At 32.7% G+C, this 17366-nt stretch overlaps 1 protein-coding gene across 18 annotated transcripts in view; it reads right to left on the bottom strand.

Moving 5' to 3' along the window:
• Positions 1-17366, bottom strand: part of LOC145680652 (uncharacterized) — a 407115-nt gene that overhangs the window by 146068 nt on the left and 243681 nt on the right. The window contains exon 4 of one of the 18 annotated variants that reach the window (XM_081751390.1): positions 1916-2774. The exons of 16 other annotated variants lie outside the window; for them this stretch is intronic. In XM_081751390.1, coding sequence (XP_081607516.1) covers positions 2450-2774 — 325 coding nt within the window. In that variant the 3' untranslated portion in view covers positions 1916-2449. Of the gene's footprint in view, positions 1-1915; positions 2775-15767; positions 16108-17366 lie in introns of those variants that run through there. One more of the 18 variants, XM_081751392.1, reaches the window with a different exon arrangement.

The following is a 17366-nucleotide window of genomic DNA, read 5'->3' as shown; positions in this document are numbered from 1 at the left end:
TGACGCAATATTGAATTTACATATATAACATTGTGTTTAACATTGCTGACAAGTATAAGCACACCACGAAGTGCAACCTTTTTCATTTCTATAAGTGGCATTATCATGCATTACAGTACATTACGTTTTTATGAAAATATCCAAGTAATAATAGTTATAGAGATATTTTTTTTTTATTTCCTCGGCGGATATTTAAAGTTGAAAAATCATAATTGAAAGAAGAAGAAAATTTTAAAATACGATGAACTTTTTTCGGGAAGGTCCCGACTCAAGAATTGTATAATTGAATCAGAAAACCTAACTGTTATAGTTTCACAATATGAAGATAAAATAATAATCTATGCTGATTAATACATAAGCTGAGAAATATTATTTTTTAACACACAACGATAAAGAAAACATTAAACGACAAAAGAAAACAACCTCTTTTAATGGTTTACACGTTATATTCAAACGAATATTCACTGACCTATATAAATAATTGCAATATATGGTTTTTACTTGCTAAAGAATTAAAAGTATTGTAAAAGTAAGATAAGTCAAGACATTTGTACAGAAATTTCAGCATAATAATTATATATATAACTATTAATATATTTGGACTCAACTGCCAGCGGAAACTAGACATTTTCAATGTTTTCACAATTTTCAACTAAATATTTATACCTTTAATGAAGGAAAATCCGAACAGAATATTACTTCAGGCAGCCAGGTAATCTGTCATACTTTCCATACGTATTCGTGTTTTTTTTTTTTCAAAAGAAAGCCACAAAATGGAAATTTTAACCTGAGCTGCTAAATCAAGTCGATATGCACCATAGTTAGTATTTTTAAAATACAAAATTACTGTTAGAAACGCATTCCTTCCTTCATTCTTGAACATTTTTGGGTAATAAAATTGATTGAGGCAGCAACTAGGCCTGGTCCTCTAGGACACTGAGTTTGTTAAAAAGTTGAAATTGTATTAAGACATAAATCATATTTAATATTACAGCTTTAGCTACAGCTAAAATGGTACAGATATAAACCAGGATCTGCTTATTACAAGCTGTGAATAAAATAAATTTCAAAAAAGTGCGGATATACTGCACTTCATCTATACATTATAAGAATTCATTAGTATAAGAACTTTCCACAATATGAAACGTATCTAGTAGTAAAGTTGAGTTAAATATGAACTTTTGAAATTATTCGGACGGCATCTTGTGAGGTGGTCACTTCTTTTTTTTTCGTTTAACGTCCCATGATTATGCACGGAGGGCAAGGAAGACGGTGATGAATGGGTGATAATAGTGGAATGTGGGAGGAAACAGGAGAACCCTGAGAAAATCCATGCACACAGTATTTGTCCACCGTAAAGCCCTCACAATTGAGCGCTCTAATACTGAGCCTCGCGATCTCTAGTCAAAAAATAAATGACAATTATATCAGAATAATTTAAAGACGTTTTGTGAAAAATGTTCATCGTCCCATAACTTACATCTGTGGAAACAATCACTCAATTGCCCACATAAATACTATCAATACTCATTTTTCATTCTTGATTGCTACAGAATTAAAAAAAAAAGCATAAAAATAATGCTGAAACTTATATGGGATTTTGAGTGTGAACAGGGAAAAACATCAATACTGTATGTGTTTGTTGGTCAATGAATAAATATAAATATGTTCTGAAAAGTTTTCGAAGCAATCTTTAAACTTACATCTAAGTACTATTACTTAACAATAACTTCGCTATATAGATCTACAGCGGATAAAATTTTTAGTTACATCGAGTTCAACAATGGCAAAATTAAACAACAGTAATTAGTATCAAGTATTTAATTTTTCTACCCGAAATTATTAAATTATATCCATGTTTATTAATTACAACATACGAGATCGTACGCAGATTTAGAACATTAATAATAAAGATGGTAGGCCAACTCTTCACAGATGATACTTATAAACTTCATTTTTAAAATTCTCTTATTTACTTTCTTCGATATTTGTTAAAGTAGTTATGAGTTTATAATTTTAGCTCTACAAATTATCTTCAATGTTCCAATCCTGTGTCATACCGCGGATTCTTGTGATTTTAAAGTATTTTGTACATGTTATTTTCTTTGTCAATATAAATATACTTTAATTTGAATATCATCTGTTTTTCGTTCTTCTATTGAGGTGTTTTACTTGCCAACCTAATGCAGTATGTAGGATTTCATTTTGGATAAGCAATATTAGAATCAATTATAAATATTATTGAAAAATGTTGTCTGCACACTTATGGCACACGTTGTTTGCAAGTATTGTTCAATTTCATAAGGAACTCAAACCTCCAAATCAAGCCCATGAAATATGCATCTGTCCTCCAGGAATTGTGATCTGAAGTTTCAATGATTTTTGTTAAAACTAGTCTATAATATAAGTACTTTCTAATGCTCATATTTTTTCTCTCATGTGATGATCATTACTTTGGATAATGCATAGCAATATGTACTTTAAACTTATCCTTGGATGTGAAACTCCGACTACATATTTTGCAATAGAATGGTTTCTCCACATGCACCAACGAATGAGATTTCAAATGACTCTTCTGATTAAAGCTTCTAGAGCAAATTGTACATTGGAACGGCTTCTCTCCAGTGTGAATACGAATGTGTCTTTTAAGATCGTATGAGTCATAGAAGCGTTTCGAACATGTGGGACATGCATGTCGTTTACTACACCTCCTCATTTCAGCAATGTTTTGCATGATTCTACCCAAATCTGTTGTTCCAGAAGACACTAACAAGCTGAAAATAAAAGCAAAAGACAAAACTTTACTTTCTGCTTCAAAGCTTTACTATTTTTTTTTTTTTTCGTAAGAAAACTTAATGTGAAAACTATTAACAGAGAATAAAAAACATTCTCTGCGCATAACAAATAACACATGTAAACGTCTTCACATATTCTGTGCCACATTTCTTTACTATCTTATAGCAAAGACACATAGACAGATCAAATACATAAGGAATTCTAGTTTCTCGAAGTATTTTGTGAACATTTATTGGATTCATCTTAAATTAAAAAAAAAAAAAAAAAACTGTAAAAGAGAAAACGACAAAATTTATATTCAAAACGCAAATTTGATATAACACAAAGATTTATTGAACATTCTAAAAAAAATAACAATAGTAATTAACCAATTTTGATCATATAGAAATAAAAGAGAAACCCAAATAAACACAAAATAGTTATAAATACACTTCAATGATTTTTATGGTTTTAGTGGATTTGTTACGAAGATCTTAGCATCAATTAGTATCTACGAGGCACTGAGTCCAGAGATGTCCCGATGATAATCTGAGGCATTTTCTTTCACGATTCCCGGAAATTGATTGATTTCGGCAACGTTTCTGGGGCATTTTTCCTGCTAATTGACTGCTGTAACTCTTCTCACATATAATCCACGATACTGAAGTTAAGGAATCCAGAGGACTAGTTACAAAATTGTCAGTATTTGGTAACAAAAGGACACTCAATAGGACTTTGGTAACAAAAATACTCAAGTATCAGTTTTTCATAATAACAAAAATGTACGTGCATTGTACAAATGAATATATGAATATATACAGATACAGTGGCGGATCCAGGATATGATTAAGGGAGGGGCTAAACCATAGTTTGCCGCTTTATCCAATGTAAAACAGGTTTGAAGTCCATTTTATCCAGTGTATACCTGAGGGTTAAGGGGGGGCTATAGCCCCTTTATCCCCCCTTGGATCCGCCCTTGTACAGATATATTTGCTACTGCTCAAAGCCAAAATATTGGGTGACACAAGGCTCAATAGTAGAGCACTTACCTCTGATACGTGTAGTCTGTAGTTCAATCCCTGGCCAAGTAAGTTTGTGCTGGACAACATCGTATTCGTAGGTTTTCTCGTGGGTCTCCCGTTTCCTCTCACATTCTCATTCCACCAATTCTTCTATCATCATTCACTTGCCTTAATAACTCGATTCTCTTAGCCTAAAGGGCATAAACGTTAGAAGTTAAACTGAAAGACTTAATTTCATTTCAAAGCCAAAAATAGAGAAGTAACACTAAAAATGAGATAGGTATTTTTATATTCTGCTCAAACAGCAGTCTCTACTGAAAATGAATTATGAAGTACACGTCCAAAAATCTAAATGGGCATATCTTTGAAGATACTGTGCGTACATTTCATTTTGAAATTCACATGATCACGTTACAAGCATTTGATGTAATCACTACTATCACTTTGTCCTATTCTACTTTTGTTTCACTCGTTTTTTTTGTTTTTTTTTTTATCTCTGATTTTTTAAAATTTTATCTACCATATTTATTTACTTTTAGTATATAATTTCGTTTATCATTCCAGTTCGACTCGTCAACATTATGTATGTGGGAAAATATTACAAATATATACTGAAAACTATCTCCATTACCTTGGAATTATTTCAAGATTTTCATACGGGAAAAGCGCCACACGTGTTTTTATGGCTAGAATTTACAGTTAAAGTTATTGAGAAGTCAGTACGTGTTATAGTTTATGTAACCTTATTAACTGTAAAAAATTACATATAACCAATTTTGTTCTCATTTGACAAATTAAAAGCGATTCCAAGCTGGAGGATGATATCGAGTTGCACCCATTTTTTCCCTCCAATTGTATTTCTGATTTCTGCTTTGAACAACCGTCCTCAGTGCATACTGCTTTCCAATAAAATAAATTTGTAGAGAATTTTAAAACTTCTCTACATCTAACTTTAACTTTGCCGATTTTAAGTTGTCTATCTGAACATACTCCATACGGTACTCGTCTTCTCTAAATATATACCTAATTATATATAGAGGATGAACCATTTATTTTGATACATACTTGCAACTTTTAAATCAAGGGACAAACAACGCTCAAATTTTTTAGCATGCGAATATCGACAAGGAGACAGTCTGTGGCATAGTATGTAATATCACCAAGTTAACAGTGTAATCAACAACCATAAAGCAATATTTTTTTCAAATGGCACCACGTGAGGGTATTACATATTTCAAATCTACATGATAAGTGAAAACCTACAATTTTACATTTATTATTCAGTGTTGCCAACTAAGAATGTTACAACATCGCAAACATCCACATTTTGATGGCCTCTACAGCAGTAATAACGCAAGTGAGACGGAAAGATGCACATCCAAAGTACTGTAATGTGTGTAATACTATGATCATGATACGACGGAATTCGAATAAATACGAACGAAGTTACAAGGGATTGAAAATTTTACTTTTTTCAAAAGATTTTATTTTGAAAACTGCTCACGCTAACTATTACATGCCGTTGCATAAATGGTTGTCAATAAATGTGAAGATCACAATGCTGTTTACAGCAATTTGATATATCAAACCGCTTTAGAGATATGGTAAGAACTCTTAAAAAGTTTGTAATGCTGTTTAAAATTATGTAATTATGAGATTTGCATGTGATTACACCCACGAGAAAGTGTTGTTATAATGTTTAGAAGCAAGGTAAATCAAAAATAGTTGTAAACAGTTTCCACAAATACGTCATTTAATATCTTCCGAATGGTTTGAGATATCTGCTGTAAACGGCATTGTGATCTGTATGTCTACTGGAAAGTAGAAACATAACACAGGCCTACAGAAAAAAAAATTTTCTTGGTGCCTAAAATTTTAGAGCTGATTTTAACTATGTGTGGGGCGCTGAATCCAATAATGTAAGCAGTTTTTTTCTATCAGCTCTACTTTGGTAGATACAGGCTACTGTACCAGTAGTGTTATTTACGTTACAATGTATGTGGAAGAAATATTACAATCCAAAATAAATATGTAAATTATAAATGATGTAACCACTATTTCTGCATGCTTCTTGCAATAGTATACAAAATAAGCAAAAGAAATACAAATATTCTCGTAATAACAAGTTTGAATATGATCTTATAAACTCTGCAACTCAAATAAATCCTACTGTGCTCTATAGAGATTTCTATTTGGAAGAACGGCGCTCTTTTCTCATTAGTGCTGCTATCTGTCGGTACTAAACGGAAACTAGTCATATAGTAGTTCCAGGAACGTCCACTAGATTGCATTGGTATTCTACTTGGCTAGTGGATCGTAGTTGTTGTCTTGCAGGTGGAGTGACATGTTGGAACATGTGAGTTTTGTTCTGAAATCATAACTTGTATCGCGTATACTAAGGCTTTATATTTAACATCCGTGTTAGTGGCCTGAACATAAAATGAGTTCAAGTCGAAGAAGTTGTGTTAACCATCCTGATGTGTTTTGCTACATATGTGGTGAGTACACATTTAAAGACAATAGAAAACATATCAGTGACTTTGTAAAAAAAGCATATCATGCATATTTTGGTGTACGCCTAGGGGACCAAGATAAAACGTGGGCTCCACATATTGTGTGTAAAATGTGTACTGAACACTTGCGACAGTGGACAACTGGAAAAAGAAAAAGTCTTAAGTTTGGTGTTCCAATGGTTTGGAGGGAACCCACAAACCATGTTGATGACTGTTATTTCTGCCTGGTAAATGTTACGGGTATGAATAGAAATAACCGGAACAAGTGGACATATCCTGATCTGCCTTCAGCAAGACGTCCAGTTGTTCATTCCGATGAAATACCAATCCCAACGTTTCACCACTTGCCAGAGCTTTGTGAGACTGAAAACGAACGTAGTGAACATTCTTGTGACATGGATGATGGAAGTGACAGTGATTATGAGGGAATGTCAACAATTCCTCAACAGTTTAATCAAGATGAGCTAAATGATCTAGTTAGGGACCTTAATCTTTCAAAAGAATCGTCTGAATTACTTGCTTCCAGATTGAAGGAGAAAAACGTACTAGAACAAGGAACTAAAATCACATTCTACCGAACAAGGGAAAAGGAGTTTTTACCATTTTTCACTGAAGACACAAATCTCGTATTCTGTCACGATGTTAGAGGTCTCCTAGAACACATGGGTCTTCCAGAATACAATCCAGATGATTGGCGCCTGTTTATTGATAGCTCCAAGCGAAGTTTAAAATGCGTCCTTCTACACAATGGCAATAAATATGGCTCAATTCCAATCGATCATTCAACACGACTGAAAGAAGAATATGAAGCAATTGCTTTGGTTATGGAAAAAATTAAATATCAGGACCATCAGTGGGTGATTTGTGTGGATTTAAAGATGGTGAACTTTCTTCTTGGACAGCAAAGTGGCTACACAAAATATCCTTGTTTTCTATGTCTGTGGGATAGCAGAGACAAAGCAAACCATTGGTCAAAAAAAGAGTGGCCGCAGAGAGACGACATGGTTGTTGGTAAGAAAAATATTATTAACATGCCTATTGTTGAGTGTGACAAAATCATTTTGCCACCTCTACATCTCAAGCTCGGTTTGATGAAGCAGTTTGTAAAGGCGCTAAATAAGGACGGGCCGTGCTTTGCTTACATGGGAAACAAGCTACCTCAGATCAGCACAGAAAAATTAAAAGCTGGAATATTTGATGGTCCCCAAATAAGACAACTCATGAAAGATCCGGCTTTCGTGGAGTCCATGAATGAGACTGAACGTAGAGCTTGGACCTCATTTGTAGAAGTTATCAAGAATTTCCTTGGCAATAATAAAGCTGATAACTATGTTAAGCTAGTGAACCAGATGCTTAATGCATTCCAAAAACTTGGATGTAATATGAGTATCAAAATTCATTACCTGCACAGCCATTTGGACCGTTTCCCAGACAACGTAGGCAGTCTGAGTGAAGAACAAGGTGAAAGATTTCACCAAGATATTAAAACAATGGAGGACCGCTACCAAGGAAGATGGGATGCCCATATGATGGCAGATTACTGCTGGAACCTAAAAAGAGACTGTGCAAAGAAACATTCAAGGATGTCACGAAGACGAAGCTTCCGAAGTGTTGAATAGATCGTTTTGAACAAATTATTTGATTTTTTATTCATAAAAACTATTATAAAATGTAGTTACAGAGTTATTATGTACTTGATGTTTGTGTTTATATGGTTTTCATTATTTTCAAAGTGTTCCAAATAACAGATTTAAATGTCATAGTTTTCTTTTCACTTACAGTAAAACAGCACCTATGCAATTTTCAACGTTGTAGCAGGTCAGTCTTGCAATTCCTATATCTCAAAAACTAAAGCTGTTAGGGGAAAACTAACGCCATATTTGGATTCAGCGTCCCAATTCTACTTCAAATCAGCTAAGAAACACCCGGCACCAAAACCACTGTAAGCCAGTGTAATTGGATGTGATACTTATTTAAACACTTTTTCGAAAGAAAGACCTTTGAAAAAAGTCAAAGTTTCATTTCCTTGTAATTTTATGTCATATGATGACCATAGTATTCGAATTAAATTACTGGCAGTCTCAGTTGTTATATTGCTGTTGCAGAGAAGTTTTCGTCTTACATGTATATTTGAAATATGTTAAAACTTTACTAGTTCCATTTGAGAGAATACAACTGTTAATCTTATGTTATCACAAAGTATCCAAAACTATGTCCCCCTGTCGATATTTGCATGCTACAGAATTTCAGTATATATATATATATATATATATATATATATATATATATATATATATATATAGATAGATAGATAGATAGATAGATAGATAGATAGATATATATAGAGAGAGAATAAATTGTATGTAACGGGTATCAATAAAAATCCCGGTACTATTACAATAAGTTTCAATTCATAAATCAAATGACATAGGACATCATTTTTCTTAAAAAAAACGTATCAAAATTCGCCATATTTTATAGGCAACTAATTTCCAATGTTGTTTGGTTTCGTTTAACGGTGATTAAATAAACAAATTATCGCATAATACAACCAAATGGCCAATTATCGTGCAAAGGAACTTTCGAAATCAATATGGATGTGATCATTTGTGTAAGCCAAGCATTTTGAGATGAGCAGAAAATTTTAGGAACACTGATAATGTGAATAATCTGCCATGAAGTGCACGACTAGAGGCGATTTTAAATTGCTCTCGAAAATTAATTCTTTGTGCCTTACAATTAAAGATAACAAAAATAATCGTCCCACATAAGCGGATACATTTTCATATTCATAAAGTAGACCTTGTAGCTCTTGTTATTCGCGTTCAAAATTACCTTGTTCCATATCTGACAAAACCACTGAACACAGCGAATATTGTGATAATGTCTAGGATAGACTGTAGTGAACCAATCTCTTGATTCAATTTGATCAGAGTTTTTCCTTCCACGGAATGTTAAGAATTACGTATACGCTTGAGTATGCTGCTACTTGACAGGTGGATCGTTGAAGTTGTACACAAAGTTGATGCTGATATATTGCACCGTGTTGGGTAGAATGGAATATCTTCTTTACGTTCTGTAGATAACCAATGTTAAAAAAATAAAAATAAAAATAAAAAAAAGCCCAGATTCACGAATGACAAAGAGAACCTACACGTTATGGTACAGTTTGAAAGAAAAAACAATACTGTATCTGTTCTAGAAGTTGTAATTTTAACTCCAGAATTTCCGAATTTTAGCTGGGAGGTCACGTGATTCGGATTTCGTGTTATGCATATATACCCTTGGTGCGAAAAAAGACAAAGCTCTAAACCAACTACCAATCTCACAAAGTTTTGTAGAGCACAAGAGCTCATCCGTCGCTCGTAGTTGTGATTTGTGGCAGAACTTTAAAAAAAAAAACAAAAACAGTTTCTTTTGGATATCATCACTGGTTTTGATATGTTAACTGGAATCCCATTTCTCCTTTTTTTTAACCTTATAACTAGACATTGGATTTTTATGCAAATGCATATTTTGTTTGCTTATATGCATCTCTCTTAAACTTAGTAGGGGTTTCTAACAGCTCGAACTTGTAGTTTTGTAGTGCATATAAATGCATATTTTAAAGGTTAGAGCATATATATTTGTGCTTACGGGCATATTACGCATATTCTATAATTTCTATTTCAGATGTATGCTTACAGCATGGACTAAATCCAGTTTTAGTTTGTATTTTCAATGCATTTAAATGTCTATGCAACAGACTGGCTTTTTGCATGGGAGGATGGAGAAATACCTAGTTTATGGAGGATCAATAATGTTAGCAATCGATTAGCAGAGCAAAGACGCTTACAATTGCCACGATATTAAGAAAAATCTAATAATGATAAGGACATTGTAATGCCATGCGACATCAATTCAGAAACACGCGACGCGAGGAACGGCGCTCATTGAATGCTTAGCTCTAGTTGATGAAGTTTAGCACGAGCTCCAGTCAGTTAAATTAGGGCGCTCTGTGGAAAATAAATTGACGGATGTTATTGCCAGAAACCTCCACTACGAAACAATTGAAGCTATGGGAAAATATCTTGAAGGGTTAAAGTTCAATTTGCCAGAAAATATAAATACTAAACTTGTTCCTCTCTATAAATATTGTCCAGTAACATCTATTGATGTTAACAGGTCATTTTCTGGCTACAAACGTTACAAACTTATACAAAAATAAATAAATAAATAGATAAAAAAATAAATAAAATAAAAAAATAAAAAATAAAATAAAAAATAAAAAAATAAATAATACAATATAAAAGCAGCATTTTGTGATATACTGTATGGGAAGAAATAAATCCTTAAAAACGAAAACTGTTATATTTCACGTGCAAATCTTTGTCACAACTTTGCTACATGTTTGAAAATGCTCTCTTTTATTGCATTATTGGTGTATATTAAATGAATATTTTAACACATTTAACAGCATAGTTGCATGCATATTTCGTGAATTTTAAGCGCATAAAAATTCGATGTCTACTTATAACTAATTTTCAATCCAATTTGGTATCAGATTTCTTTTTATTTTCATGTAAGCTTTTGACATTTTGCTTATTTCGGTTTTTGGTCTCGACTGGTCTTAGCAAGTCATCTAAGATCATGCAATTTTTGACCCAAATGAGTTGTCTTTCCTGAGGCATGAAACGTCACGACAAATAATGGAGGGCCGCTCGCCGCGGAGCAATGAACTATGTTACGATTGAAAACTAAGAGCATTACATAGGCATTTTCACTAAAACGTTGTATCAAGATTAGATATACATTAAAGTAACCTAAATAAAACGCCGTTTAATGTAAGATACGCTTTTATTTAAAAAACAACACCCGTGCTGACAATAATGTAAGTTAAAACTATCACTCAGTGAATGATCTAGATATTTTAACTTCCACTCTTCTAAATACAATTTACGAATAACACTTCCAGTAGGGAGAAAAAAACTCATACATCTAACTGCATTAAATACTCTTATATTTATCTATTGTTAACCAAATAAACTTTAAGATTCGCATTTTTTCATTGTTACTGCGATTAACAAATAATGAAACACAACTTCACTCATGATAGAAGGGGAAGAGCCATAAGTAATTGAATTTTCGGAACATGCTGCAAAACATACCATATTTTAAATCACATTATATATAAATATAGGAAGATACGTTTCTTGAAATTATGTTAAATTTTATTTAAAAAATTAAAAAAAAATACTCAAATAATTGTATGTGAAACTCTTGTTTACAAAATGAGGATGTTACAGAGAGATGAATCTGATTAGATCAAAACCAACATTATAGTTCAACCATTACGACTGAGATTCAAGTTCAGTTACCACCAACTATTTCTTATGAAATATTTGTACATGCATTCATCTATATTGATTTTATTATTAAATAAAGTGATTATGAATACCTAATTACTCTTTTTTACCTTGTACAAAATTATTCACTATTAACTATTTTATTTTCTTTATCTTTTCTCAATATTAGTCTTTAGTAAACACAAATACGGACATACCAAAATAGTTCGGCGACGATCTTATCTTTAATAAGTTTGTGTTTAAGCCACTCAGAGGCGAAATAGAGCATAACAAAGGTGATAGATGATAGGTTTATTGCTATTTCATAATAAAACACTGGAGGCGGAAAACCATTGAGCATCGTTGTCTCTGATTGGCCCTGATTTCACTGACATTTGCGCTCACTCTAAAAAAGTGTTTTCATATATACACCGCACATACATCAAGAGTTGAGCTTTGCCAATTTGTTCACTTTGTACCATATATTTTACACCTAAAGACTGGCAGTTGCGTAGCATAATTGGTGAATTATGTAGTATACAGATATACGATAAAAAGCAAGAACAGTCATCAACAACAACCTTTCGCATGTAAGCAAATTTAAAATATCTCGTATCCATTTTGAGTGTCTAGTTTTTTGTATTTTTGTTATATGGATATTACAATACCGGGTGCTTCTATAATCTGTACCACTTTCAGTAACTTATAATTTTACTTTGGTTATTGTTATATACAAGATATGCATCTAGCTGTTACAGTAACTGTCATTAGAGAATCAGTCTGGTAATCCTGATGGAGATTAATTAACCCTTGGCTGCCGTTATAGACTAGGCTAGTCACAGTCAGAACTGGGGAAAAGACAGTCAGAACTGAGTAAACATGTAATATTCTCTTCTGTCTTGTTGGAACGAAAGACAAGGATATTTCCAAGTCTCATATTCGTAATATGTGACGCAACTAACAGCCCTTTTGATAATGAGAAAGTTGGAGACAAATGGATTTCTTCGCAGCAAGAGTAATAAAGATCAGCCTTAGATAACCCAAATATGATGCCTTTCCTTCTTGTCTAATAGCTAGAGAAGTGTTTGGAGCACGGACTTCTGGATTCGATTCTCAGTGGGGGAGCACTGAACGCATTGCGGTGGTTTGGATTCTATCTTAAATTGTAAGCCCACATCTCACTGACTCGGTGCTGTAACGAACTACAGGAAGATGTTTGCCAAAGCATTCCGGTCACCAAAGCAATTATTGCGCCGGAAGCCACGAAACTGATGTTCATATGATTCTAGGAAGACAGCATCAAAGAAGACCAACACTCAACCAAAGTGTATGTAACATGTAAACTGAAAGAACCGAACAAACAAAACAAGAGCTCGTTATTGCCAATAGTTTCAGATTTTTCTTAGTATACAACCACATACTCTTTCCACAATGTACTTTGCAGACGAGGCATGATTACATTTATCTCGATGTCAACGTCCAAACAACAGATATTGCGCTGCCGAAAATCCTTATTGTTACTATCAAAAAAATACTGCATTTAGAAAAGGCTGATATCATGTACGCAGACTTTGCTTTGAGAACTGTAGATTATAATTTTTTCGACGAAACTGTAAACACTGGGATTTACTGTTGCATACTCAACGGATTTATTGAACTCAACGACCTTAGTTGACGAAGGAATACATTTAACAAGACGGCGCTACATAAGATAATCCAACGCCTCCATGGAATTCACAACCAATTCCTTAGTAACAATACAAGTTTAAGTAATCTGTAACCTAACTTTTCCTGACTTTTTCTTGCAGAGCTACACAGAGGATACTGAGTATAGGAATTATTCAAGAACATTAAATGTACTGCGCGAAACCATCAAGAATGAAGTTAATATTGTTACTATTCAATGTTCTTCAACAAACATCACAGAATGGCGCAACAGATTCAGTTGTATGTGTAGGAATAACATTGTTGTGGCAAAATTATTTTCCAACATTTACTATTAATTCAGAACTGACTGCACATGTTCGTTATGATTTGCTTACAAGTTACACGCAATAAAATGGTAAAAGTCCATATGGATTATGTGGATTACCCTATAAGTACAACAACAAACCTAAATTACAATACTCAAAAATAAAATTTTAATTGCATATGGAATTATTTAAATGTTAAATGAGTGCATATAATTAAAGCCTTGCTTGCTGGTCTAATGGCTAGCGCGTGTTTTTGGTGTACGACCTTCTGGATTCGATTCCTTGTGGAAAAGCGCTGAAATTTGAACACAGTATGGTGATTCCAATTCTATGTTAAACTAGAGAGCCATGTCTTATATAGCCTCGATACTGAAAAAGGACGCTAAACTCCAGCCAATCAAAAAACAGGGCACGTAATATTACGTACAATTTTTACTGTATATAGGTAATGTTCATTCCTGATGCAGGAAATAGTCGCCATAATAATGAATTTACTTTAATAAGACCTACTTACGAAGATTTCCGTCTTACTGAGGTGTAGAAAGTCATGATTATATATATATAATTTCCTTTGATTATAAATTGCTGAAATTTTCGCTCTTCGTTCTTTTATAAAATTAAAGAACGAAGAAGAAACAAAGAAATATTATTTCCTGAAGTTAAGTTATTTCATTTGTGTAAAGAAAATTATTTGACTTTCAACAAAAAATATTGTAAAATAAAACAAATTTTAATTTAGCTTACAGGGATGCTATTTTGGTATAACCGACAAATATGGGAGCATTAAGCGAGACAAAACTGCGACGTCAGGCTTCAAAATGTTGTTAAATAGTTATACTCTTTATATTGTAAGAATTTCGGGTTTAACGAGAAACAACCCAAGTTCGAGAAAATTGCGGGTTTTTTCTTTCTTTTTTGAATTAAAAGATCCAATATAGTATTTCAGTCAAAAATTTTTTTGTAGGTCTCATATCTAGAGAACTACATATAGTGTAGCCAAACCCAAACTATCACTTAAATCAGTATGAGATGTTTATTCCGTAAAAAATACGAAAACTCGATTTAAGGGCCGTTCAAAACTTTTGTGGCCCCTGATCCAAAAACTAATTATTGGCCAAGATCGCAATCTTTTGACTTTTTTTTTTACCATTTCTGATATTCTTGTTTATCTTTCAGCAATACTACATTAAATTATCATGTAATCAAATTGTGTCTAGCATTATTATGTTATATATATATATATATATATATATATATATATATATATATATATATATATATATATATATATATATATATATATATATATATATATATAATCGAATGCTGTTAACAATTAAAATGCTTATTTTATTATTATATGTCAATTACCCGTTAATATTTGTTGCTAATGCTAATCTAGCTAATTGCAGCATTACTATTTGAATTATTCAAGATGAGCGGGGAAATTCAAATCTTTCAGTGGTAAGGTGTATTATTTTCACATTTCTAGGTATCGAGATTTGATATTTTAAATTATTGCGAAAAAAAAAAATCTGGGAAAGGCAAGTGTTCCATAGACTAGCATTTAAAGTTTTACATCTCATCTAGACAATTCGACATATTTTTAAATAATTTCTTTCAAGAGAACTGTAGAAGGAAAATTGAATTGTGAGAAAAGTTAAAAAAGGAAAGAAATCATGCTTTTAGCAATCAACGAATTAACATTTTCAATAGTGGCACCTGACAAAAGCAGCATGCGGATTTCCATTGTGATGCTCATTACTATTATCATTTTCATTATTAAACTGCGAGAAAAGCGATAAAAAAAACAGGGCGCTGAATACATTAGTGATGCTTTAAGTAACAATTGAACAATTATTTATTTAGTGTTTATGAGTATTACTAAATTATATGTACATATTTGCCATTGCAAAAGTATAGTGTATACAAGCTCAGTACGCTACAAAAAAATTAACGGATTCGTAAAAGTTTTCTAGAATGTTACTCATACCTATAATTCCTTTCATGTTTTATAACTTTGTTTCTCTATCGTAAATGAAAATAAATAACAAACTTTAACAAAATTTTCATGGATATTCCATTTGTTTTCTATCTTCCACGTTTCAGATGATACATATTTGATATTGGATCAGCACATACCTATTCTCAACAACTGTTTTTAATGTCTAGTGATCATTTTGCAGCATGCATAGCAGTATGACGGTTAAATTTATCTTCAGATGTGAAACTCCTACCACAGATTTTACAATAAAAAGGTTTGCCCTCATGCACTCGTGAATGAACCTTCAAGTTATACTTCAAACTAAAACTTTTAGAACAAACAGCACAGGTAAATGGTTTCTCTCCTGTATGAACGCGTATATGTCTCTTCAAGTCATATGAGTCAAAGAAGCATTTGGAGCACCAGGAACATTCATGTCGCCTCCCGTAAGTACGGAGACAGTGAGTATCTAGTACATATTTGTCCACAGCAGTTGGTCCACAGGATACAAACACACTGGAAGGAAAAGTGAACAAAAATCTTTATATATATTGACAGCTGGAGGTAGATGTATAGTTTATTTCGCACCATTTACAGTTATCTGAGAAAACTCAACGAATGTAGAAAAAAAATCAGACTTTTTTTTTCCAATGATACTCCTATTATATAAACACAAGTGAACAGTATTTTATATTTTAGTTGTTTGAAGGTAATCACAAGTATTAACACGTAGTCATAAGAATATATGAAAGTTTCCACACTGAAAAATGGTTAAGAGGTTAAAAATGCTTTCAACGGCGGATATACTTATTATCGTATGTACGCTATAAGTACACTGATGATTGGCACAACTTACATAAGAAGTTAAAGGCAAATACTCTTTTTGAAGTTTTCTTTACTTTATCAGGGATTATTTTAAAACTTCAGATGCATTACAATACAGTCTGCAGTATATTTTTATTGCATAACAATAAATGACAATTTAAATGTCTAACTCTTTTTAAAAAGAACAGTTTCTATCGATCTAAATTAATATATAACAAAAGTATGTAAAAAGAATTAAAGAGATACAATATACACAAACTATAAAATAAGTCGAACAATCTTCTTTCAAAACAAAGCAGTATATCTTTGGGAAATAAGCATTGAATTCGATAAATTTCATGTAACGTTTAACATTTTGAAACCCAAGACTTCCAAACTTAAGTTTAAAAAAAAATGTTTGTCTGGAGCTAGAACAAACAGCTGGTGGTGTTGCCTGAAGCTATGATTTGCATCTGATAGGCGATGTCCACATTGAAACTGTCCTTCAAAGGGTTAAACTCGGGTTACTGTAATATAAAACAAATCATACCGGCAATACATATAAAATATTTAAAATAAAATTGGGAACTCCAATCGATAAAGGAATGCCCTCATCTTAGGAGGAATGTGATCTGCATTGCAACACTGCTTCAACGAATACCGATAGACAACGGTATGTAGTGTATAACGTTCACAGATTTGGAAGGGGATTATTGGGTATAACTTTACAATAATATTTCCGCTGCACAAGTTCAGACCCAAATTGACTGTAGTTTTTTAACCTGCAAATGTTAAAAAGAGCGGATGAAAAGCAAAAATGCAGCAAGTGATGGGTCATGGAAGAAACTTACCTCAAAGATCAAACACTACATGATATCGAACGAAAACGAAAAGAATCAGATAGTGCAGATGACCATTATCCATCAGGAGTTTTAAGCAGAATCTCAAACGCTCTAGCAGAACTGCCATTC

The sequence above is a fragment of the Thermobia domestica genome, chromosome 3 (genome assembly GCF_964235325.1).
Source record: "Thermobia domestica chromosome 3, izTheDome1.hap1.1, whole genome shotgun sequence".
Classification (NCBI taxonomy): Eukaryota; Metazoa; Arthropoda; class Insecta; order Zygentoma; family Lepismatidae; genus Thermobia; species Thermobia domestica.
This window is presented reverse-complemented; position numbering and strand designations above follow the sequence as displayed.